This window comes from Papio anubis, chromosome 10 (genome assembly GCF_008728515.1).
Source record: "Papio anubis isolate 15944 chromosome 10, Panubis1.0, whole genome shotgun sequence".
Taxonomy (NCBI): domain Eukaryota; kingdom Metazoa; phylum Chordata; class Mammalia; order Primates; family Cercopithecidae; genus Papio; species Papio anubis.
The window spans coordinates 17261456-17287888 of NC_044985.1; the positions used below are offsets into that span (position 1 = coordinate 17261456).

At 40.7% G+C, this 26433-nt stretch overlaps 1 protein-coding gene across 2 annotated transcripts in view; it reads right to left on the bottom strand.

The window, feature by feature from the left end:
* NCKAP5 (NCK associated protein 5) overlaps positions 1–26433 on the bottom strand; it is a 914274-nt gene that overhangs the window by 123012 nt on the left and 764829 nt on the right. The window contains exons 13-15 of one of the 2 annotated variants that reach the window (XM_021924271.2): positions 20405–24177; positions 19520–19697; positions 12615–12693 (exon numbers count right to left, since the gene is read on the bottom strand). In XM_021924271.2, coding sequence (XP_021779963.2) covers positions 12615–12693; positions 19520–19697; positions 20405–24177 — 4030 coding nt within the window. The remainder of the gene's footprint in view (positions 1–12614; positions 12694–19519; positions 19698–20404; positions 24178–26433) is intronic. The other variant, XM_021924272.2, reaches the window with a different exon arrangement.

Consider the following 26433-nt stretch of genomic DNA (forward strand, 5'->3'; position numbering starts at 1 on the left):
AATCTGTATTTTCCTTTTGTTGTAATATCTTTCCTTTGTTTTTGGTGTTCTACATATTCACCAAGATGTGCCTAAGTGTAGATTTCTTTTTATTTATCTTGCTTAGAGCTAATTTGGCTTCCCGAATCTGAGGGTTGGTAACTTTCTTTAATTCAGCAAAATTCTTAGTCATTAATTCTTTGAATATTATGTCTGTCCTTTTCATTCTATTCTCTCTTTCTGGAGCTGTAATTAGATGTAGGTGGATTTTATCATCTTTTCTTTGATGTGTCTTAACTTCTCCTTCATATTATCCACTTCCTTGTTTCTCTGTGATGCACTTTGTGTAATTTTTTCAACTGTATCTTCTAGTTAAGTAATTCTCTCTTCAGCTGTGATAAACACTATCTACCAACTTTTAATTTTTTGGAAGATTTTTTTGGTTCCTTTCTTAACTTCTATTTCCATTTTTATTTAGATATACTAAATCTTTTTATATTCTATATTGGATAATTCTCAGTTTTGCAGTCTTTGCAGGTCTCATTCTATGTATTATTGTTTTTTCTGACTCTCACTAATGAGTCATTCTTTTCCCCCTCATGTTTTCATTGATTTTCTATTGTGAGTTAATTTTACTTGGAACTTCATTTGTAAGTAAAGTTTAGAGTGGGTACCTTGAGAGAGGATTTGAGATGGGTTCTGCCAGATTCCAAGGAGTACTGTTAACCTGAGTCTGCACTGTTTTTTAACTTTTCATTATGGTAAATGTCAAATGTACTCAAACTGTAATATATCCTCATATACCTATTGCCCAATCTTAGAAAATACTAACCTTCTGCCATTCTCATTACATCAATTCCTTCTTTCAGTTTCTTCTCTGGAGTATTAGAAGCACAACTGGGACCCTTTTGTAATTTGAAGCTGAGGGATTCATGGGACACAAAAATAGTGAATTAAGTCCCTGAGCCACATGAGTGCAAACTAATGATTCACAGTCTTCAGAGGACACATTTTCCTCTTCTTTTTTCCCCAGCTATTGTCAAGACAGCATTAAGGCTGAGTCAGGAATTTATTCCCAAAGTCTTCCTCTCCAGGGCAGCTTTGAAGTTACTGCTCTTTGGAGTCCAGCTTTATGCCGAGGAGGGGCTTGTGAGTCTTTGATCTAACATTTCACCCTAGTCAGGCCCTTGGCTTTCATTATGTCAACAGTTTAGCTCCTTAAAACCAGGCTCTGGGTAGGGTGAATGATGGGGATTTGAGGAACGATAACACGTTTTTCAAAGTCTGAAGAGCTTCCCAGGATATGAGACTTTCGGTGTTGAAACCAAGAAAGTCCCAGTACACTGGGACCACTGGTCACCCTAGCTCCAGGCCACTAGAGACTAGCACGTGCCCCATGGGCAAATGCTGGCTATGGTATTCTCTTGCTCCTATGGATTCCGGCTTTCTTGCTATTCCTAGCCTGTGATGAATTCTTTGCCTGCAGCTCAGCCATACATTTAAGAAAATATGTAGAATTTTATAACCTATACTTTTAGTAGATGTGGCATTCTGTGAAAGGATTTTGAAAGTCTAATTTGGCATATTGCCAGATAAAAGAAAGTCCCTGATGATTCATTCTTTTGAACGGAGCCCACATTTAAACATATATCATATGTCACATAAGAAATTTAGGAATTTGGCTTCTGGTGAAAAATGGGAAGACTTGCTACATAGGGCTAGCATTCTTCTGTGCTGACAACTGGAGCTGCTTCCCTGGAACAGGTCATATTCTCTATATACCTCAAATCCCCATCACTCATATAATATATGCATGTGCGTGTCAAGCCCAGCCTGTACCACTCATTGACACAGGAGCTTTTTCTGAGTTTGTAACTCCAGGCCAAACAATCTACAAAAGGGACCCTTGGAATCTGGTGCCTGAGAGGTGATCTAGGAAACATCTGGTCATCACTTAGAATTCCTGGGGGTTATTTAACTTTCACAGCTACAGACTGTAGTCCTGGTTTGGATGATGGTTCCACTCCATCCTCGTCACACTGCTGAGCAAGGCACGTAGCTTTGAGAACATCCATTTCCTCATCTGCAAATAGCGACCATCACACTTAACTTGCAGGGCTGATGTGAGGACAAAACAAGGCAGCTTACGTAAAACACCCAGGCCAGTGCCCAGCATATAGAAAGCTCTTAATAAGGAGTAGATAGTAATGTAATATATATCATTGTCCTACCTTATTCATAATTTTCTGTCCCATTGGACAGCTTTCAGGTGTTTGGGCTGAGGCACACTGCTATCTGACTTTGTTTTGACCTTCACCTATTCCTTTCTATGCCATAAGTTACAAACACAGGCTTATACTTACTTTAAGTGACTTAACTGCCTTTTGGGAAGTTGAAGGGACTGCACAAAGTCAGGTCTCTGTACAGCCAGTTCGTTTTCCCCAACTTTGTACTTTAGAGCAATAGGCCTTGGAAATGGGTGGGGAAAGGGAAAAACTTACTTAATATGTCTCACTGTGGCCTGTTCAGTGGAGCCTTTCCCTTTCAGGTACCTGGGTTAATTCACGCCACCTCATAGGGCTGCATGTCTGCCTCTGGCCCTGGCAGCTCAGCTTCCTGATCTGTGGCCCATCATTCTTCTCTTTCTTAAACGTCAAAGCCTTCCTTCTTGCGCTTCTCAGTTTCATGGCAGGAAAAGCTACCAGCCCCATGGCTCATTCTTTTAGAGTCTGGGGGTGCTAATCTGAGAACCACACTGTGCTATCAGCCAGCAGTGCTCACTGTGTGCCTTTCCAGAGATTACCTGTATCGTAACAAGCCACTGGGGACTTTCACTCAAAGGAATCGCCAGTGGGTGGGAAATTCAGACATACTCTGCTAGGCTGGCATGAGAGCTCTTTTTTGGGTAGGGAGCCCTTTGGCAATCCTTAAATATTCTTGGTTGTCTATCTTTTCATATGAATACATGATTCCATTTATCACAGCACATCACTGATCAGGGAAGAGTGTTTCATGAGGAGGAAGCTGACTGGTGCATTTGGTTGGCTCAAAGATAAGTGAGAGAAAATGAAGAAGTATTTTATCGTAAAAGTCTAAATATGAGCATTGTAGTGATCAAAAGTGACATCTTAACACATAGGTCTTCTTTTGAAAATATCCATAGTCTCTGTATTGTCTGTAGGGCTAAGTTCAAATATCTAAGCTCAGCTTTCAAGGTCTCCACCATCTGGTCCCATCCTACAAATCCAACTGTATGTGCACCTCATCCTGTGCTCTAGCTAAACTGGTCTCTTGTGGACTCCCCTACCCTCCAGTGTGCCACGCACCTTCCTATCTCCAGACCTTTGCTCACGCAGTTTCTCTGGACTTCAAGGACATCTTTCCTTTTCTGATGAAATCCTATCCCTTAGGACACTCTGCTGCAGATCAGAATCACCTGCGGATCTTTGAGAACTACAGATGTTGGGCTCCCATCCCCAGACACTGGGATTTAATTAATATGGGGTGTGATTTTGGTATCAGTATTTTCAGAGGCTTCCCAGGTGATTCTGATGTGTAGCAAAGTTCGGGAAAAATTGGACTAAATGGCAAATGCTCTTAAACTTTTTCTGACAGACAAAAACCAGCGCTCCCAGTTCCACTAAAGCGGGGCTCTGCACCCTGCTCTGTGCCATCAGATGTATGTAGAGCACACCTTTCTCTTATCAGTGATCACACTGCATTTGAATTATCTATGTGCTTCTCTGCCTCCTTGCTCGACTGCAGTTCACAGAGGGCAGATACTATGTCTTATTCCTCTTTGTATGCCCTGAAGCTGATACAGGGTGTGGTTTGCAGCCAATGCTCAATACAGGCTTGTTGGACTAAATAGAACTTAGCTCCCTGGTGCAATCCATAGGAGTAAATATTTTACAGGAGTGAAAAAAAATATTTTACAGGAGTGAAAAAGCCATACTTTTAACACTGTAAGTCCATAATTCTCTCTCTAGTGAAAAAACAGAGGAAAGGAGTCATAGACTAGGATTCAGTATGCTCACAAATACAGAAACTTCCGCCAAAGCTTTATTTGGTGACTGTCTCTGCTATTGAGAAGAAGGCACTCACAAGGAGCAAGATGACAGTAAAACCAGACAACCAGTCAGGAGGGAATGAAAACCATGGAGGGTGACATGTAATGTTATAAGTACAGGGCTTGGGGTGTAGTAGGTAGTCAACGAATAAATATGAATATTATTATTTTCAGTCCTTGATCAGAAGATATCACATGGTCTTGTTTCCATGGACCTAACTTCATGACAAGCAGGGTTTACATTTCAGGCTGCCTTTGCTGGCTGCAAAGCTCTCCCTTTTGAGTCTATCACTTGTAGTTAGTTATAAGTGGGTGAACTCAGTGCAGCCACAGTGGACATTTCCTTGACCAAGCTACTAGTCTACAGTACCTCTTAAATGTTATTTTGTATGTCTGAAAATGTAGAAGTAAAATTATCTTGGCAAGTTTTACTAAAGGATCTGAACCATATAAAATCACAACATCCTATTCCCCATCTATCCATAGGCATGATTATCTAAGTAGTTTCGTGCCAGTCTGATAGTAGTCAACAGAATAGTATCTATCAAAGTTATTGAGAACATTTGCACTTCCCACTCACATTTTGTTCTGATTATCAATAGCTCTTCCTGCCTACAATTAAGCCTAAATGTGTTAGCACACTATTAAAAATGTGACACTCGACTTAAGCAGCCTTCTGCTCAAAAAGCTGTAACAATATGGTCAACTTTCTAAGATATACTTTTATTTTAAATATGAATGCCATTTCCTGTACGTTAAATTTCTAAACTTTCTTCAAATCTTCTTGGGGAGGAAATGGTAAAAGTCTAAATATGAGCATTGTAGTGATCAAAAGTGACATCTTAAAGTGACTTCTTGAAATGAGACAGATAATTATCAAGGATTTTGATTGCCAGGTACAGTACTAGAAGTCCTAATGTCCTATTTAATTTTAGGGAAAAGATAATTCTAGATGCATTGTATTCCACAAAATATTTATTTGAACATCTACATACTTTGTTGGTGAACAAGTATATATTTATTCATACATATGGTGGTAGCAAATTAATCCAAGTCCAACATGTTTTCTCAAAAAGTTACTCAAGGTTAACTGCACAGAGAGCAGTGATCGTTCAAATTATGCAAAATAGGAACTATGCATAAATCACTGAAATCAATCACATCTTTTCTAACAACTCTCCAAATTTGTTTTTCTATGGAATTTTTTTTCTTTTTCTTTTTCTTTTTTTTTTTTTTGAGACAGAGTATCGCTCTGTCCCTAGGCTGGAGTGCAGTGGCACGATCTCGGCTTACTGCAATCTCTGCCTCCCGGGTTGAAGTGATTCTCCTGTCTCAGCCTCCCGAGTAGCTGTGACTACAGGTACATGGCACCATGCCCAGCTAATTTTTGTATTTTTGGTAGAGACAGGGTTTCATCATGTTGGCCAGGATCGTCTCGATCTCTTGACCTCGTGACCTGCCCGCCTCGGCGACCCAAAGTGCTGGGATTACAGGCGTGTAAAAAAAAAAAAAGAAAAGAAAATCATAAGGAATGTAAACTGTATGAGGCAGAAGGACAAGATAGGAGAGTCTGGCACTGCTCTATTAGCTTGACCACCTCCCTCCGGGCTTTCATGTGTGACAGCAAGAAAGTTCTATTCTTATTTAAACCATGGCACTTTAGAGTTTCTTCTGCTCCCATCCGAACCTAATTCTACTGGTACTAATGGTTAGAAAAATCCAGTCGTGGATTTAAAAATCAATGTGGTTTGGAGAACTCAGATGATTGGATCCACGTATGGATAACTACTGTTAGACACGTTCTATTAGGGCTTTGATACAATGAAGTAGGTCCCAGAGTTCCTTTCATTCTGATAAGCATCTAGGTCTTGGGTTTTGTTCTCTATATATAGTGAGGCACTTGCTTCAAGCGCCTGTGAGATCTTCCCCTCTTTCCTGACCAAAGAAACAACCACAGCCATCAACATTCTGGCATTGGACCAGGCATTCTCTCCTCTGCTGGGTGAAGAAGCTGCTCTATTTGCTGACCTTCAGTTGAATGTGGTGTAGAGGTTCCTTGATAATAACAACTGTACATCATATGACTCTTTTATTCTTTCTGTCTCTACCTAACTGCAGATGGGCACATTACTACTGTGGATTAGATGCTTTATGGTTGGATGATAAAAGCTTATAAGAACAATGTCTGTGTTACCAGAATGGCCATTATACATGATGCTCCAAATCTCCTCTATTTGGCTTAACATAGCTTTGTCTCAATTCTTAGCCTTAATGCAGGCTACTTTTCAAAAGTAGGGTTCTACCACAAAAAAAAACTCTTTTTTCTCCTGGCAATGATTCCTGTGTAGTTCACTGAAGTAGGCTTCATCCTGTCTTTTCTTTTGCAACCCAAATTTGCTCAAACCAGTACTGAGTGCCCCAAACTTATAGATCCAAAGATCTGTAAGTTTTCTTTTTTCCATTTTTTTTTTTTTTTTTTTCCTGAGATGGAGTTTTGCTCTTGTTGCCCAGGCTAGAGGGCAGTGGCATGATTTTGGCTCACTGCAAACTCTGCCTTCTGGGTTCACGCCATTCTTCTGCCTCAGCCTCCCAAGTACCTGGGATTACAGGCAGATGCCACCACACCTAGCTAATTTTGTATTTTTACTAGAGACAGGGTTTCTCCCTGTTGGTCAGGCTGGTCTCAAATTCCTGACCTCAGGTGATCTGCCCGCCCCGGCCTCCCAAAGTGTTGGGATTACAGGCGTGAGCCACCTCGCCTGGCCTGAGTTCTTCTTAACTATGAATAAAACTTTCCCTGAGTTCTTGTTATGATACAAACATGTGGCCGAAAAAGGTACCTGTGTAATCCGTTACTACACAGATGTGAGTTAGTTTACCACATTAGCTAGCTAAAGTCTAGGAGAGGATAAGGAACAAAGAAATGAAACACCCTGGAAAAATGGGAATATACTGATTTATGGTGTTACGTTACTCAAAGGTATTTACTGAGCACCTATTGTCCCTCTGCGTGATACATTAGCTGCAGACAGGAGAGCCCCTCTGGGGAAGAATGGAGGAAGGACAATAGATTGGGGTGGCAGGATGCTTCGGAGGCAATATCAGTTTCTGGAGTAGGGAAAAGAGCACCTCACTGGCAACTTCACAGAGCTATCCAAGGAAAGTCAGAGCATCAGGGTAAGACCATGTCCTCTGTCATGCTACACTCTGGTAGTAGGAACCCTTCTGGCTCCTGCAAAAGAGGCTAGGAGTACACCCAGACAATGGGGGAGGGTAAATGGACCTCATTCAACCAGGGGGCACTGTGGCCTATGCCCTTTAGACTACTGGGAAGATTATTCTTTTCAACCCTTTTAAGTTGGTGGTAAATAACATGTATCTTTCACTTCATGAACACCTACCATACAATCCCAATAGGATTCAATTTTTTGTGTGAATCCTATGGGTTCTGCTTCAATAATATTCTCCCCCAAATTCCTCAAAGGACATTTTCTCCTCTTTATAAGATTTTACAAATCCCCTGTTTCCTCCTAGGGAATTACTTTTTATTATAATTGGCTGATGTTTTCAATAAAAGACAAGGAATGGTATTTGAATTCCTACTAATTGTTAACTGTAGTAGACAATTAGTATAATACATAGGGTAAAGGCATTATAGTTAGATAGCAGGAAAGATTAATTAGAAATACAGCATTTGTGATCATTGTTGTTAATATTTCTATTAGGCTAGGCTAGCCATTTGCTGTGTTTAGTCTGACATTTATGAGGGCAATTTTAAAGAAAAAAATGTAGTTGCTTTATTTTACTTAAGCATGAATCTTGAATTTCAATATCGAGCAGGTTTAGTTCATATCTTTTTTTTTCTTTTTTTTTTGAGGCAGGGTCTTGCTTTGTCACCTGGGCTGGAGTGCAGTGGCGTGATAATGGCTTACTGCACCCTTGACCTCTGAGGCTCAACAATTCTCCTGCCTCAGCCTCCAGAGTAGCTGGGACTATAGACACATGCCCCGATGCCTGACTAATTTAAAAAAAATTTTTAGTATAGATGGGATCTCACTATGTTGCTCAAGCTGGTCTTGAACTCCTGAGTTCAAGCAATTCTGCTGCCTCAACCTCCCAAAGTGCTGGCATTACAGAGATCAGTTACTGCATCTGGCCAAGTTAACATGTCTTCTCTTGTAATCAACTCATAACATTTGGATTAAACTAACGTGATTACCCTTAACCACAGAAATGCAAACATTCAGATTCACAACTTTCCTGATTGTTTTCTGTCAAAGACATTAGTTAGTGTTGGTTAGAAGAATAACACATTTAGATTTGCACAGTTGCTGCTATTGGAAACATATTATGGTTACAAAATATTGCAAGAATATGTGACAACACTTAGGTTAGACAACATGAAGAACAATGGTATTATCCGGGTACAAAATATATATATTCTTGGCCATTCTTGTGGAATTAAGATAAACAACCACTTGACTTTGTTGAGTCTCATTCAGTCTTGAAATGGAGGGACTTTTTAGAAGGTCTGTGGAGAGCCTATTGACTGGCTAGCCTAGGAGACATGCTCAGCCCTCTTTTCCCTGCTATTTCATGCAATGGAGGCTGGAAAGCAACATGCTAACTTTCCCAGCATCCTTTGCAGCTAGGATTGGCTGCATGATTCATTTCTCATCAATGATCCATAAGATGGAGTCTATGGGGGAACTGTAGTGAAGTTTTAGTCTTCCTTATACTTTTGTCTTAAAGGTAAATGACTAGAGTGGTGGGAGTCAATTTGCAACCAGAGGCCACAAGCATGAGGACAAAAAACTAGCAGGGTAATCATGGCCAAGTAAATAGATACAATGAGCCAATATTGGCTCCTCTATTTGGCTTAACATAGCTTTGTCTCAATTCTTAAGCCTTTATGCAGGCTACTTTTCAAAAGCAGGGTTCTACCACAAAACAACTCTTTTTTCCCCTGGCGATGATTCCTGTGCAGTTCACTGAAGTAGGCTTGATCCTGTCCTTTCTTCTCCAACCCAAATTTGCTCAAACCAGTATCGAGTGCCCCAAACTTATAGATCCCAAGAGTTCTTCTTAACTATGGACAAAACTTTGCCTGAGTTCTTGTTACAATACAAATATGTGGTCGAAAAAGGTACCTGTATATAAAAGGCTTTTGATGACATTGTTGAGCTGCTACACACCTCTTTCATGTTTGCCTTCCTCCAGTCTTTTAATTCTATAAGACGATTAACTTTATTATTTATGTAATGACTTGTCAGGCTTTTTTGTTGTTGTTTACTTGTGGCCAACAGTAGCTTATTCATATGGTTCTCTACCACTTTGAAGAGATACATCTGCAATGATCTGAACATCAAGTCAATTATCTATCAAAAACATGGTTCAAATGTACTTCCATTAGAGTAATCTAACGCAGCACTATCCAACAGAACACTGACAAAGGAAACATTCATATAGAACACATATGTTTGTGTGATGAAGGAACATATGTGATCTATTTATGATATAGAACATAGTCATGTACCACAAAATGATGTGTTGCCCAATGATGAACTGCATACATGATGGTGATCCCTTAAGATTATAATGAAGCTGAAAAATTCCTATTGCCTAGTGACGTCATAGTTAAACGATTGTAATGTCATAGTGTAACCCATTACTCACATGTTTGTGGTGATGCTGGTGTATAAAAACTTATGTGCTGCCAGTCATGGAAAAATCTAGCACATACAATGACGTATAGTACAGAATATCTGATAATGATAATAAGCGACTATTACTGGTTTATGTATTTACTACTATAGTACACTTTTTACTGTTATTTTAGACTGTACTCCTTCCATTTATTAAAAAAAGTTAACAGACTCTGGCTATTCCTTCAGGAGGTATCTAGAAGAAGACATTGTTAACACAGTAAATGACCGTCCTATGTGTGTTATTGCTTCTGAAGATCTTCCAGTGGGAGAAGATGTGGAGGTGGAAGACAGTGATATTGATGATTCTGACCCTGTGGAGGCCTAGATAATATGTGTGTTTGTGTCTTCGTTTTTAACAAAAAATTTTAAATGTGAAAAAAATTTTAATAGAAAAAAACTTATAGAATAAGGATATAAAGAAATATTATATTTTGTGTAGCTGTACAATGTGTTTGTTTTAAGCTAAGTACTATCACAGAGTCAAAACGTTAAAAATAATTTAAAAGTTTATAAAGTAAAAAAGTGATGGGAAGCTAAAGTTAATTTATTATTGAAGAATTTTTTTTCAATAAATTTAGTGTAGCCTAAGTGTACAGTGTTTATAAAGTCTACAGTAGTGTAAGGTGATGTCCTGGGCCCTCCATTCACTCACCACTCACTAACTGACCCACCCAGAGCAACTTCTATTTCTATAAGTGCCCTATATAGGTATATTGTTGTTTATCTTCGATGCGAATTTTTTTATTTTTTATTGTTTTAGACGGAGTCTCACTCTGTTGCCCAGGCTAGAGTGCAGTGGCATGATTTTGGCTCACTGCAAGCTCTGCCTTCTGGGTTCACGCCATTCTTCTGCCTCAGCCTCCCAAGTAACTGGGACTACAGGCACCCGCCACCACGCCCAGCTAATTTTTTTTTTTTTTTTTGTATTTTTGTAGATACAGGGTTTCAGCATGTTAGCCAGGATGGTCTCGATCACCTGACCTTGTGATCCACCTGCCTTGGCCTCCCAGAATGCTGGGATTACAGGCATGAGCCACTGCGTCAGGCCGATACTAGCATTTTTTTTAACCTTACCTTTTCTATGTTTAGCTGCGGGTAGATAGACAAATACTTACCATTGTGTTATAATTGCCTGCAATATTCAATACAGTAACATGCTGTACAGGCTTGTAGCCTAGGACCAACAGGCTATACCATATAGCCTAGGTGTGTAGTAGGCTATACCATGTAGGTTTGTGTAAGTTCACTCTTTGACATTCGCACAACGTTGAAATTGCCAAATGACACATTTCTCAAGACATATTCCTGTCACCAAGTGACACGTGACTGTACAGAATACAGGGCCACTGAACATTCAAACTGTGGCTAGTATTTTTGATGAAGTAAATTTTTAATTTTATCTTGCTTCATTAATTGAAACAGCCAACATGTGGCTAGTGGCTATCGCATCAAGCAGCACAGATATAAAGAATTGCTACCTATTAAAAAATATTTTAAGAGATTTCTGTAGTTCTCTTAGAAAATATTCAGCTTGTGACTTTATATATATTATTTCATAGGCCCAAGAACACCTCGTTATGGAAAAATGATGACTCAGCAGGGCTTTGCACAATGTCATGTTTGAAGGCTGTTAAACAATATTTAACTCGAATATTAGCTAACTAGGCAGAACTGATACCAATTTAAGCATTTTACATTGACAACTATAATAAAGGATGTCCTTTTGGAATAATAATCTTATTCAGACTACTCTTTCAGTTGTTTGTGAAGACTTTTGTGTTCCCAATTACGAATGAAAAGAATAATAATGGCATGCCAGTCTCATTAAGCCATAGGGGTACAACAACTCTCTCAGACAAACTATAAATTATCGTTTGCACAAGACCGCTGAGTATGCTAGAAAATCAGCCACAAAGTGCGCCAACATGGCGCCGAGTAGTGGGAGACTGAGAGTGGGCAGCTAAAGATGCTCCAGGTGAAAGGAGAGGAGAAATGGATGCTGATTATACTAGACACTGGGGATCTGTGGGGCCATCATATTCTGGGACACGGTATTCAGCACTGTCTCCTACACCCAAATGTGACTTGCAGAAATGATTCCATGATGCCTCCGTGTCTTGTGTCAAGCTAAATAATCAGCACGCTCAGATGCATGGCTATATTTAGAGCCTGAGGAACAACCAATCCTTCAAGTGTCCTGGCCTGGAGTAGCTAAAGGTGTCACTTCTTCTACCTCTTGACAAGGATGGTAGTCACAGGCAACTCCTCTATTACTGGTTACCTCCCAGCTGCTGAAAAGAGGTCAGCAAAGTTCCTGTGTGCTGGAAACTTGAGTTCCTTCAAGGTTATGCACAATTTTAAGACGTGGCTGACAAGCTGAACTTATTTCAGAGACAGGACTATCTATATTCTGAGTTTTCACAGAAATGATGTAAAAAGTGAGTTGAGAGTTTTGGCAAACCGAATTTTCTTATTCTATATTTGCTACTATGTGTAAAGCATTCAATTTACCAAATATTTCATTTAGGAAAACCACCACCCACACTTATAACCACTAGGTGTTCTTGAGACAATTATAGAAACTGGATTACTCAGTATCACTTTGATTTCATATTGACAAATACTTCCCATCAGTTTGCATTCTTTTACAAATACCCATGTTTTCCTCATAGGTGCTGCTTTGACCCATGTATTTTATGGTAATGTCCAAGGTCTAAGGAGATAATGGCAACCACGTGTGAATAGTTAAGACTCAGTCTTGATAGAGGGACATGGTCTCTAGGAATGTACCATATCTGAACGAAGGACACATTTAGAATAAGTCTCAGTAAAAGACATATAAATATGTGAATTTTTACCTATGATGTGGCTCTGAAATACAGAATCTGCAACTGCATCATCTTCATCCTCTTGCAAGTTTTCGTTTGCCTGTTTTACCTGTAAGAAGAAGAAAATGATGCAAGTTCTTATTTGTTTTATTAAAAAGATCGTTTTGCAATCCTCAGAGTAAGGATACATTCTATAACAAATATTTGGGCATAGGTGTGAGTGTTTGCATGTATATACATGTGTGAGTATGTACGTATACATATAACATATATTTTTTTATTCCACTTTTCCACACTCCATCATTTGCCTTTATTGCAAGTTTTAATTATAAGAGCTTATTTTCAGGCATATAACTTCATCTCTGAAGGAGAGAACTTACAGGGTATCTAATTCTACACACAATTTTAGAGATAACAGCTTTGCTTTTTAATAATTAATAAAATCAGTAACACACGACTGTTAGGAAAAATTAAAGTCTAAGGAGGTATAATTCCTCTAGAGTAAGTGACTTCCACTACCAGTTATTTCAATAGGAATGAAAATATATACTTTAAATATACTTAGATCTCCTGGCCCTTTCCTGGAATGTAACTAAGAAGACGATTTTTTTTTTCATTCTTTCCATAATGAAAGGAGATGACAATGATGTATGTATGATCAGTGAACTAGAGCAGTGAGTCATTTATCTAGATTTTTTTTTTCAGCCAAAACCATTCCCTCTTACATTTCAGTTGGAAGGCCCAGGCGCTTGATTGGGCAGCATCAGATGGAACTCTACACAGAATTTAATGAAGTCCCAGTATTTTACAGATGAGAATTCTGAGGTCTCTTTAAAGTTGGCACGAATGAAGTCAGTGGCAACACTGGCATGAAAGCCCAGGCCCCCTGCTTCCCAATCCAATAGCAGAAGTAAGAGCATTATCAGCAATACCAACCACAAACAACAGTGAACACTTACATACTGGGCAGGCGCTGTTTGCATGTAAGATCTCAAAATCCTTACAACAGTGCTGTGAAGCAGGTGCTATGGTTAGCTTTATTTTAAAAGATGAAGACCCATCCCAAAGCAACAGAGAAGGTGATTGTCAAAGTGGTGGCACTGGGATTTAAACACAGCAAATCTGACTCCAGATTTGTGTTTACTAGGGGGACCTTTGGTATTCTGAAATTTCCACTTGAATATGCCTATGCAGACTTGGACTCAGTATCAAGACAACTTAGGGTTCTGGAGGGAATGGCCCTACATAGCTCTTTTGAAATACATTCCAGGCAGCCAATGATAATAATGTGCAATGCAATGGGTGTTCTGCTGAGGCACTTACATCAGAGGTTGTCAGTGGATTTGCTACAGGGCTTGAGTTGAATGCCAAGAAATTATTAGTTTATACTCTCAATGTAAAAGTCGTATGGCTGAATACTGACCTTGAGCTGGATTTAGCTTTCTACTTTTTGCCTCCTATTTTTCATACTTAATGGAATAAGACCAATTATTTACATTTTATGACTGCAGTTTCAATATTAGAATGTAATTGGTGCTTAATCTGTACCATGCTGATAGCCAGAGATGGCAAACTCAAGAGAGTATGTAGACGGCTAACTCAACCCTGGCAAGGAGAGATCGTTAAGGGTTCAGTATCAAGAGGCCATGCTTCATCACTTTCTTTCCCCTTCAGCTGTCTAATCTGTGGGCATTTCCCTGTTGGTTAGCAACTCCAAAGGAAGAAAGTCAGAGAATGAAAGAAGGCAGGAAAAAAGGGCTTCATTAACTGACCGTGTTCTAGCAGTATATATTTACAGATGGCAGAGAGGAAACGTACTGCGAGTATGAGAAAGACCAAAGCACTACTTATTTGCCTTCCAAGGTTCTCTTTGCTCAGGGATCTGTTCATGACAAGGTGACCCAAAGGCCCCCAAACACCTTAGTTTCCATTAATAATCCACTGGGAGCCTTTTATCCTACTTTACAGAAACAACAAGGAAATCATATTTTCAGTTTCATATCAGCTCTTAAGGCAGTATGTCCCATATTTCCCCCACCTGTTAATGTAAAATAGTATTTTCTTCAGGTTTTTCTAAATTTATACATTTTAAACTTGTAGGGGTGCCCTCAAAACCTGTTGGACTGTGAGTAAATCATCATCTCTGCCAGCCTGTGAAATTCTAAATGAAAGAATCAAATAATCAGAACAAAGTTTTCATCTTACAGATAAAGAAAAAGGAGGTTCAGAGAGGGTTAATAATCTATTCAAAGTCATACACAATTTCAGTTATAGAACAAGCACTCCTGATTCCTATTCATTGCTATAATTCAATTTTTCAGAGTGCCCTGTCCAGTTACAGCTGTCCTTTCCAGACCTTCCAAAGAACTACTCTTTGTTAATGTCTACCAGTTAGGTATGAAGGCAATATTCCAAGTATCCATAAACTATATTTTAAGAGTAGTAAACATTTTTCGTGTGTGTGTGTGTGTAATTCTCCGCTTCTCTTCCCTACTATTCCCTACCCCTTCTGTGTGCCTTCTCCACCTCCTTTCTCTAATTATCGTATTTAAGAAAGAAAACAAAAGCTACTGCACAGTCCTACCTGTCAGCTCCTTGCCAGAGCCTTTCCAGGGCTTTATGTGCTTAATGGCAAACGCTAAATGTGGCCTCTGGGGACTTATGAGAGGAACTGAGATGGTGAATGAGTCCCCTGGCTCTCTCAGCTTTCCTGGGCTGGATGACCCATGAGGGGCAGATGACTCAGAGGGGGAAACTGTGAACTTGAAGGGAATGGATGAAGAAGCAGCAAGAAAATGGAAAGTGGGGGAGTGCTTTAGAGTGACATACTTGTCAGTTCTAATTATCCATACAAATAGATTTCAATGCAAAGTGGTGAGTAATTAAAAAAAATCCATTTGCCTATGGAAATGAGGGGCATAATTTATTTTGGCAGCAGATTCCCCTTGCTAATTATATTTTTCATAAGATGAAATTTAAATTAATTTTCATTCTTGATCCCATAGGAGCTGGATGTTGGTGGGAAGTTGTGGGAGCTTTCCTGGGAGTAAGAAGGCTGCCAGGTGAAGAATTTGCCAAAAATAGGTACAAGTGGGACAGTCTCCATGCGGGAAAGCACTGCAAAGAATGGGAGAGTGGACCCAAAACCAAGAAGTCTGGCAAGCGTTTGGGTCAGAAAAGACTGGTGGTTAGAAATGCAGAAATGTCCCAGTCATTGCTGCCATCCCAGGAACAGAAACAAGTCCATGTCAGTTATGTCCCATTTGGTACAAAGTAGAAGGTGACTCACAAGCAACAACTATGGGTTGTTTTTGGTTTAAGTTAGTTGTCAGTGCTTTGGGTGTCTTCTAATGATTCATCTCTAACTCTTGTCCATCTTTTGGGGCTCTGCAGTTCTAGTCTCAGGAACTACTACTCCAAACACCAGTCTATAACAGGCAACAATTAAATATCACTGCACTTCTATTTTATTGAGCTTCCGGTTCCTAGGAAGTTAAATTGAGCTTCCTGTTCCTAGGAAGGGCGGGAAGAAATGTGCTTGTAAGAGACACAAGTGGAAAAGGGGAGAAAATAATTCACCATTGATATAATTTCACAATTAAACCCAGTTTTGAGAACATCCTTCATTTGGAGTTCTATACATCTTTCTTCCCTGAATCACCCTAACACTAACGGCTTCCCAAGAAACCAACATTTCGATGCCAAAGCTCATTTGAAAAGGAAAAGAACATAATGAATCTAAGTGAGACAGGAAATAATCCTGGGAGGGAAAACTCCTGGAAGGCATAACCTTTGGAAAAGCTACTCATTTAGAAAACTTTGCAGGCGGAGGGCAAAATATGCATGCTTCTTATTAGCATCAAAATACCATTTAGAACAGAATTGTTCAATTAAGGATGTTAAAATTATAACATTTCACAGAACTTAATAAGATGATAACAATTTGTGTAATTATTGCACTATTTTCTGCCATTTTATCACCATGGTACCATTTTAATGGGATAGTATTTGATGCTTTTTTATTAGCAGACTTTTTTTTTTTTTAAGACTATGTGACACTGGGTGAAGAGAATACCAATAATTTAAATTAAAATACCCATACTAAAATGGTCATATTAAAATGGTTCATGATGAAGGTATATGATCTCATTAATTTTGTTAATGATTTTTATTTTTGCCCAGTGATAGTTAACTGGGAGCCTAGAGCTGTCTTTCTCTGAGACTTTTCATTTCAGAAAATTATCTCAATCCACAGGAAGGAAGAACTTAAAACATGTAGCAAGCATAGTGTACCTCTTTTTGACTTATTAACTTAATACCAAAGCAGCCTTTCTAGGAGATGCCTTTTCCTTATTTTATAATGATTTTGTATAATTTAAATAAAAGTACCAAGTAGCACAGCCCTTGTCTAAATTACACAAAAATTAGAGCTAAGTGGTCTATAAATGATGGCAGAAATGGGGATATAAGCTTCTAATTAAGGCTGTGAAATAAGAAAAAAATTTAATTCAGCCAAACATTAATAGGACTTTTAAACATATTTTAGAATGTTTCCAGCAATACTAAAAATGAATATGCAGTTACTAGTGAACTAAGTGGAGGTTTGCTACACATGTGGATTTGTTATATGTATGAAAATAATCTTTCTATTATATATTAGAATACTAAAAATGCCTTAGGACTCTCATAACTATATATAATCTTAGTTTGTAAAGAACAAAAGATGGTGGTATAGTATATCATAAGGTTTTAAACAGTGGTTTTATGTAGGAAAAAAAGTGTGATACATAATGCATTGTATATAGACATTGTTTTCATCCAAAATAACTGCTATGAAAAAATTCTTTGCAACACACTTTAAAATAAGCAGACAGTGAATTTACCTCGAGCCCTAGTGGGGGGAAATTCCCTTCAACTCTGAATTTTAAAAGGTTCATGGGTATTCACATAAATGGGCTGTGGTGTTAAAATACATCTCATTTTGCATCTAATCTCCTTCCTATATAACATGTAATAAATGAGTTTTCACTCCTATTCCTGTACTAGTCCCAAAGGAGTCTATAGCAATGTCCTTTCTGAAATTAGTAATTTCAGTCCAATCCATGCTGATGATTATGGAGATGAAACAAAAAAGCACTGCATTTTACATTTTAAAAAATGACTAGCTAGTCAACTATCCAGGTTAATGACATTTCTCTGTATGGAAAAGCTTCTCAGCATGACTAATCTCTCTTTCAACTAACTGGAAAAATTATCATATCCCTATTGATTATGTATATGCGGGGTCGTTAGGGAATCTTTGTACTTCACACAAAATAATAAGAGTGTTTCTTGCAGGTATTCTGCGAAGACCAGAGCACCCTGTGAAAGACTGCAGATGAGAGAGGAAAAGCATGGCAAAGAACTGTAGCATTAGGAAGCAATAAGAAAATAAAAATGAAATCGTGAAAGCCAAATACAAAGTCTTTTTGTTTTTGTGGTACTTCTGTACAGTGAAGATATACCCTAAGCTGTCAGGACCATACTAAATGGAGCATAGTTAAATCGAGCGCCTCTGATAAGGGGCTCTGCCAGGCTATCAAAGTTTTCCATCAGCTGGATTGAATTTCCAGCATATTGCACATTTTCACACGTTCATTCTCTCCCCTTCCTTTCAGTGACACTACAAGGGCAGCCTTAGATATGCTTATAATTTGTGGTTTTATAATGCAGGGGACATCTATGTTTTCAAAGAAGGGATGATACCATGGAAACCAAGAGCAGAAATGGGATGGGGGAAAGAAAAAAAAAAAAACAAAAAAAAACTTCTGTAACGAACATAATCTGCATCCAATTTTGGAGAGTTTGTCAAAAAGACCTTATGGTTCTGTAGAGTCAAGAGCTATTTGAGTAAAAAAATTTAAACATCCACTTCTCTCAAATTAAAGTATGTGAAACTTGAAGGAAATCTAAACATCAATAAATACTTATAGCTAATAATTAATAGCTAATAATGTCAGCCGTGGTCACTTTAAAATCTCCTCTACTCTTGAACGACTCCAGAAAATAATGCAGAGAAATAGTGAAAGCTCTCCCTCAGAAAATGGTAGTATGTACTATATTTTGATAACCTCTTTATTAGAGTACAAAAAGATATGGATATAGTAATTCCGTAAAGAGAATTTTTTTGTGTGTTTAAGTGCTCTGGAACTTACCAAAAGGAACAATGAATATTATCAAATTATTTACACAAGTACATAAAGAATGTAAGGAGAGTAAGTGCAATTTAAGGTAATTAAAAAAAAAAATTAACTGAAACTAGTACACCCCAGGAAAATATAAAAATGCTCCATTTATTTTTTAATTTTTAAAAAGAAGTCTATTCCCTGCATTCTGGACCCCATAATAGGCTAAATGATAGGGAGCCAAGTTCCAAAAAAGCTTTCTTAGTCTTCACAGCTTCTGTCTAAGTTGCATGAATTGGTTCATACAACTTTCATAAAACATAAACAACGCTTAAATCAAATCATCAAAATAGGCAATAGTCTCTTAAATTGTTTAGCACTTTTATTTTTAAAATCATGTTCGTTCTTTTTTGGTTGCTGGTGATGTTAGAAATAATCATCAAAACAAATTTCCAGCCCAATGGTGTAATTTGAAGATGATACCGGTAGCATCATTTGCCTGGACTCACCGCGATTATATTCATCGTTTTGAAAACAGCTGGGAGAAGCAGCATTTCCTGAGGGCCAGGCCCACTCGAGGTCCAGCTGCCAGCTCTCTGCTGCAGTTGTCACCAGTATTTCTCTCTCTTTTTACAAATCCTTTTTCACTGACCTTTTCTTTCCCCCAACTGCAATCTCTTACCCATACACTTTCATTAGCAAACGGTAGAAAGACCTCAGCCAGAACATCTCAGATTGTAGCACTTGATACCAGGATGGAGGAGCACTTACCAGGGAGCCTTTCGGTACTTCCATATCGGCTTTGCTTTTCATGTTTTTCTTGTGGTTTCCTTGAGTGCTGAGAGAGCTGCCGGTGAGACAGGAGCCCTGAGAACTGCCCTTTAACACATTCCTGCAGGAAGCATTAGTTGATCCACTTTCTGTCTGTGGAGCTGCTTTCTTATCAACTCTGCAGGTAGAAAGTGATTCCTCTGATGAGTTACCTTGCTCCTTCTTCAATCACTCTCCTTTTCCCAATCTTTTTAATATTTAAAGTAATCTCTTTCTAGCTCTTTGTCTTTAAACCTTTGAGGGATAAGTGTTTCTCACAGGCCTTGATCAAATCTTCAAATATTCTAGTAGCGTGTCAATTTAGATGTGACAATATCATAATGTATTTTTTATTTTATGATTACTGTGGAGAAGGGCAAAATAAAAATCACTGAAGAGTGATTCCTAAATACATTTTTAGCTTAAGAGTGGCAAGAAACATCATTATTTCTGGAAAGTTTCCAAGTATATGTTTGCTAGGTATAATCAATGAAATCGGCATGCTTTAAAACGTACATGTAATTTTCTTCCATTTCATGCCATCTGGGTACATTCATAGTTCCTAGTGTAGGTGGAATTTCTATCAACGCTGATAAAACTTACCATTCTTTAATTTCAAAGACCATTGGTTTGGTTAACAAAGTAACGTGGACTAAATTATCATTTTATTGCTAACTTTTATTTCATTGTTTAAATTCTGGCTAATGTATAAAAGACTGCTACTATTCATTTCTGCTTGTATGAAAAACATGCCTGACTGGCCTTTAATGCACAGAAAGCAAACCACTCTTTTTAAGGTGGTGGAGGGACCCCTCTACATTGCTACCTGCTTTTCCAGCGAGTTACCTGTTCAAGAGTTCCGTCATGAAGGTGTCTTTGGTTGAACATGTAACAGGGCTGTGTCTATTCCTTGGTTCAAACTTCAGTTGGCTGTAAATGTCTTGTGGTGTTTTCCGATTATTTTTGCTTTGTAAACCGCCATCTGGATTATCTGCTGACTTGGTGTCCTTGACAAGCTCATTTTCTGTCTCACACTGTGATTCAGGCTTCTTTTTCTCTTTTTTTCTTTCCGATTTTAGTTGTCTGTTTCCAAACCCCAAGACTTTTGCATCTTTCTTTTCTACTTTGGTTTTGGAGACGTCCATTTTCCTGCTACTCAGAGCTGGAAGTCGACTCTTCCGAAAACCAAACCAGCTGGCAAAAGAAGGCCCAGCCTTCTGCTTTGCTTCTACAGAGGTGGGCTTTGTTTGCACTTGGCCCTTTTCCACATTCTCCTGAATGCACAACATGACCTTTTCTTCGATTGTGGGTGAGAGGGGGGCTTCTGAACTCACAGCATCAGTCGCAGTTGCAGAGGCATCTGGATGCCTTCCAGAAGTTTCTAGCCTGGATGTACTGCTTGTTTCAAAAGTGCTTGGATGCTGAGTCCTCCCCGGGCTCTGCAGGGCTTCAGGGCAGTCTGTTGGGGTGGGTGGGCACCGGTGGCGGTCACTGCCTGGTTCCGCAAGTATAGCCACACTGGGGCACTCTCCCTGGCTGAGGGCCGGCTGGTTTTCCTTCCCAGGTGGGATGAGGAGTCCCTCAGACTTTGGAGGGACCCTCAGAGGCAACTTGCTTGGGCTCCCATGCTGACTGCTGGAGCTGCCGGAGCTCCCCAGGGAGCCCTGCCTGGAGGAGGGGTGCCCCAAGGGCCTCCCAGCACTAGGGAGACTCTCCAACATGGGAACAGAAGGGGCCTTGTTGGGAGAGCTTTCCATGGAAGAGTTCTGCCGGGTAAGAGAATTGCCTCTCTCAGCAGTATTGGTAATGATCTGAGTTCGGACTTTGCCTGGCCCTTCCATGGCGGGTGTGGAAGGCTTGTCTCCTGAGTGCGCACTGAAGCTCTGGCTGCGGGCTTTGGCGCCATTCATGCCCAGAGCTGGTTTGAGGTGTGGTTTGCTGGAGGAAAGGGATCTTTTCATGGATCTAGTATCTACCCCGTCCCTTCCATCACTCCCAGGGATGCTACTTTCCAATGACTCTTGTAGTGCTGTTTCCAGGGGAAGCCCCTCAGCTAAACTGTCCTGTGCTTGTGAATCCGGTGTGGTCACATTTCTCTCACCTGCTGTGATCTCCATGCTTGCTGGATTCTTGGAGTCCTCTGGCTTTGACTTGTTCACAGCCACGGAACTTTTGGAGGCTTCATTTAAACTGTCTTTTTCATGTTTCCCTGGCACGGTGGAACTTTTCCTGAGCAGCTGGGGAGACTTCATGAGCACTTTGAGTCCCACCGGAAGGCGAGTTTTCAGTCCTTTCTCATGAGCACTTTGACAACCATGAGGGCTGTGATGGCTTTTGGAGGGTGATGAGGACAAAGAGGGACTACTGACCTGAGATGATGGTGACTCGTTTGCCCCTAAGAAGGAAGGCTTGGGGGGTGTGGAGGCGCTATCATTCAACTGTCCTTTTCTCCCTGGAGATACACTTTTGGAGGACGTCATTTCCAGTGGCTCATGGGTTGAAGGAGAAATCCTGGGAGTCTGTAATCCTGTGTCCATTTGTGGGGTCCCAAGTGTTTGGCGAGGAGAGGTTTTCGGGGCACCTCTCTTTGGAGAGACCTTTGGAGGCCCCAGAGCCATTACGGTGAAGGAGCTGGAGGGGGCGTGAGCAGGGCATCGGGTTTGAATGACTGCTTCTGGGGAGGGTGTAGGGTAAGTGAAGACAGGCTTTTTGAAGGCCACAGAAGGTTTCTTCCTCTGCACTTCTGTCGCGGCCTGATTAGACGAAATAACCGGAGCAGAGATTCCTTTCAGCAGAGGGGATTTGAATGGGGTCCTTGCTGTTTCACTGAGGACCCTGGTTTCAGACTTGGTGGATGAAGGTGCTGGTGCATAGTCATAGCTGGGCCTGGCCAGCAGGGAGACGGACCTGCCTGGAGGGGGCGGAGGGGAAGGGGATTTCACCCCTGCCTCTGGCCCAGAGCCACAGTGTTCATCCCTCGTGGGGGGCTCTCCGCTGTCGCTAGACTCAATGGCAGGCCTTGACCGTGACCCTGGAGTCTGACTCTTGGGGCAGTGGACCCAGTCCCTCCTGCTGGGCAATCTGGAGCTGTGCGGAAGTTGGGTGGGATGTTTTGGAATGTGTGGATCTGGTCGTAATTCAAAGAGGGGTCCTGAGCTCTCAGTCTTCACGAATCGTGAGAGTTTCCCAGGAACTGAGGCCGCTGATTTTTCAAGAGTCACCAGGCCAGATGAAGGGAGTAGTGTGGAGGCTTCCGGCTCCATTCGTTTTGATTTCTGAGGTGAAGACTTGCCCCTGGCAGGTATTTTTGTGAGATTTTGCTTGTGATAGATGCCCATGGGCGCTGAAGACCTGGAATTACTCTGGCATGATAGCGTGTGTGTGGGCTTGACCGGCTTTTGCTGCTGAGCATTTTGTGTCACTGTCCTGGAGCTGAAAGATTCAGTGGACACCCTGGGAACATTATCTGCATTATCTTTTGGAATGTTTTTCTCAGTGTCCTCTTCAGACCTTTTAAAGAAAGTATAGTCTCTTGCAGCAGCTCCTGGGTGTAAACAAGTAATTCCCTGAGGTAAAAGTTCAGCATGTTCTGCCTTGGGTCCAGTAGGAGCTGAATTGATGGAAATTTCATTTCTGGTAACAGTGACAACTCCAGTCTGGTGAGAGCTGAATTCAATGGGCTCACCGTCTTCCGCATCAAATATCACGGTAACACATTCTTCTGAAGAAGTCCTTTTTACAACTCTTTGCTGCTTAATGAAACTAAACGTCTTTGGCCTAGTCTCTGAAGGGACGGGCACTTGTTTTTCCTCCTCATCAGGAGACCCACATAGAGATTTTCCAAACCCCACAAGAACATCCAGGTTCTCCACAGACTTCTCGGTGTCGGCAGCCAGTGACATGTCTGAAGGACTTTTCTCATCACTGCTCTCTATGTGCAGCTCATCGAGTGTTTCATTGTCATCAGTGTCTGAAAGCTGGAGGTTGAGAGCCACGCAGCCATGGCCTTGGCCGTGTGGGCCCCTCTCCCTCTGTACCTGAGGCGTCTGCACACTCGGGCACAGCTTCCTCTCCAAGGGACAGCTGCTGGCGCAACTTGTCAGCTTTTCAGGCCTTTCCCTGGGATAAACTGAGGATGTGCCTTCCAGAACGTGTTTTCTATTTGTTTCCCAGCCAAACAGACTGTCAGAAACACTGTGGGTTAGTTTACTGCCATGCGGCCTGTAGCTCTGGTTTGGAACTGCTTGGAGCAATGCGAAGGTGGAGGAGTCATCGTCTGCATCATCGTGGGAATCTAGATCATAAACAAATGTCTTGTGGGGCTCCTTGCAGGGGCTCCCCAGGTCAGCTGTTTTGCAGGGGGGATACTCCTTGAGGCTGCTACTTTTAATTCCTGGAGAATATATTCCTTCATTCGAGTTCATGCAATCTTTATAACCCCATTTGGTTATCACTGATGGGGGTTCAAGTAACACTTTTCGCTTCTGTAGCTTTCTTAGCCCTTCCAAAATGTGGCTTTCCTTGATACGAGTTGGAGGTAGTTCATTTGTAGGACTAGCAAAGCCACTTGGGAGCGAAGAATCAATACTTAGCCTTTTATCCCAGTTTTGTGATGATTGCTAGGAAAGAAAAGTAGACATCAGAAATGATTAAACCATACAGAACACACATATATAAAAGGAAAAGTCCATCATGGGACTTAATTTGCACTAGTGGTTGATAAGTATTCACATATAAATGCCTACATTAATTAGCTAATTAATGTATTCACGAACTATGCAGCAAATATTGATTTTGCCAGGTCCTGTGCTAAGCAGCGCAGTGATCTCAAGAAACAGAAGGTAAAGGCCCTGTCTTCATGGAGCAGAAATCCCAGCAGGGGAGAGGAGAATTGGCCACAGCTCACTGTATGTAAGGGAGAAAATGAGAAGTGCAAATGTTGTGGGTACTCTGGAGATTCAGAGGAGGGAGGCCACAGACAGGTCTATTTGGAGAAAGGCATAAAGGAAAGGTACATATTTTTTTCTTTTAAACTTACCTAGCTCTTGAAAGACAGGTTTGCCTTAGGTTAAAAGTGGGGGAAATAACTTTCAGATGGAAGAAATGGGATGGGCGAAGACCTAAGTCAGAAAGTACATTCAAGGTACATTGGGGGAATGACTAGAAAATGACATGATCTTATTGTAGAGTGTCTATGATAGGTGCAGCGGGTAAAGCTGGAAAAGCAAGTTGGTTCATATCTTTACGCTCACATTTGATAGTTCTGTGACTTCATGACTTTATTTGGTAGGCAACAGATATCTGTGAAAACTTTCTTAAGTTACCACACACATACACACACACACACACAGCAGCTGGGCATTCGCTGTTAGAACCTGATAGTAATTATTCACCTACCAAATTTAGAAAGGTCAATTCCTTGCCCATCACCCTTCCCCAATGCCAGCCTCAGCACTGGAAAAATGTATGGGAAATGACAGAGAGAAAAGACTGTGCTCTACATATTCATTTCTTTTTCATAGTTTTGCTAATAAGAAATGGAAGGGGGGGGGAAAAAAAAGAAAGCTAACATTTACTGAGCCTCTGCTGTATACCAGCCATTTACAGAGTACTTTCACTCCATCTTCAGAACAGGCAACTGAGACTCATTGTTGGGTCTGTTGGAGATCACACAGAAAGAGCTGGAGCAAAGGTGTGAACTCTGGATTCTCAGGCTCTTTCTACAGCATTGTCGATTTCAACTCAGTTCAAAAGTGGCCATGAGGGGACGTGAACCCAGGCAGTCTGGCCCCAGAGCCTGCAGCCCTAATTGATGCTATACTACTAAAGTCAAGCTTGGCCCCTCTTCTCCCCTTTACCTTAGTCAGTGTCACAATAGAGATCACAGGTTACCCTACACTATTTCTTAAATGGTACTTGCAGAGTTTAAGGGGCTGACCTAGCGACTTCTTAAGAAGGCTATTTGGGCTGGGCACAGTGGCTCATGCCTGTAATCCCAGCACTTTGGGAGACTGAGGCAGGTGGATCACGAGGTCAGGAGTTCGAGACCAGCCTGACCAACATGGTGAAACCCCACTCTACTAAAAACACAAGAATTAGCTGGGCGTGTTGGCAGATGCCTGTAATCACAGCTACTCGGGAGGCTGAGGCAGGAGAATCGCTTGAACCTGGGAGGTGGAGGTTGCAGTGAGCTGAGATTGCACCATTGCACTCCTTTCCAGGAGACAGGGTGAGACTCCATTAAAAAAAAAAAGGCTATATGATTAATGGTAAAGAGCTTCAAAAGAAGGCTCTGGGTTTCAGAAATGCACTCTATACCAGTTTGGCTACATCAGTCTCCTCCCTGCCCCACACACTTATGTGCAGAGGTTGAAAAAAAGGTCAGAAACTTCCATTTGAATCCGGGCTTCTTAGTACACTGTAAACATTTGCTTACATCTAAGGCATTTTCATGAAAATTACTCTTGCTATCAACAATGCACACATTTATTTGTTTTTAAATCAAATTATAATTTTTCTTTAGGAAATTCTCCACCGTCAGAAGTTGCTGGCAGTAGATGCTATTTGGTGACACTGCCCCACTTCCTCTTCCCTGTACCATTACAAATTCCTTTAGAAATCAGAAGAAGTCCCATTAGTGAATCTGGATATTACAGATCCACCAGAAAGCAGTTGCCACAGTGTGAGTTTCTAAGAATTTCCATGATCCTGATAGTCACGTTGACAATAAATAAGAGAAGCCAGGCCAAAGTACCCCAGAAGAGCTTGAAAAATGTGGATGTGTTTGCCCCCCAAGAAGACATGCTCAGCCTCTGCCTTGCCTCCTTTCCGCCATTCTGGAGCCTGCCCAGTGCTGCACTGCGACTTGCCCCAGA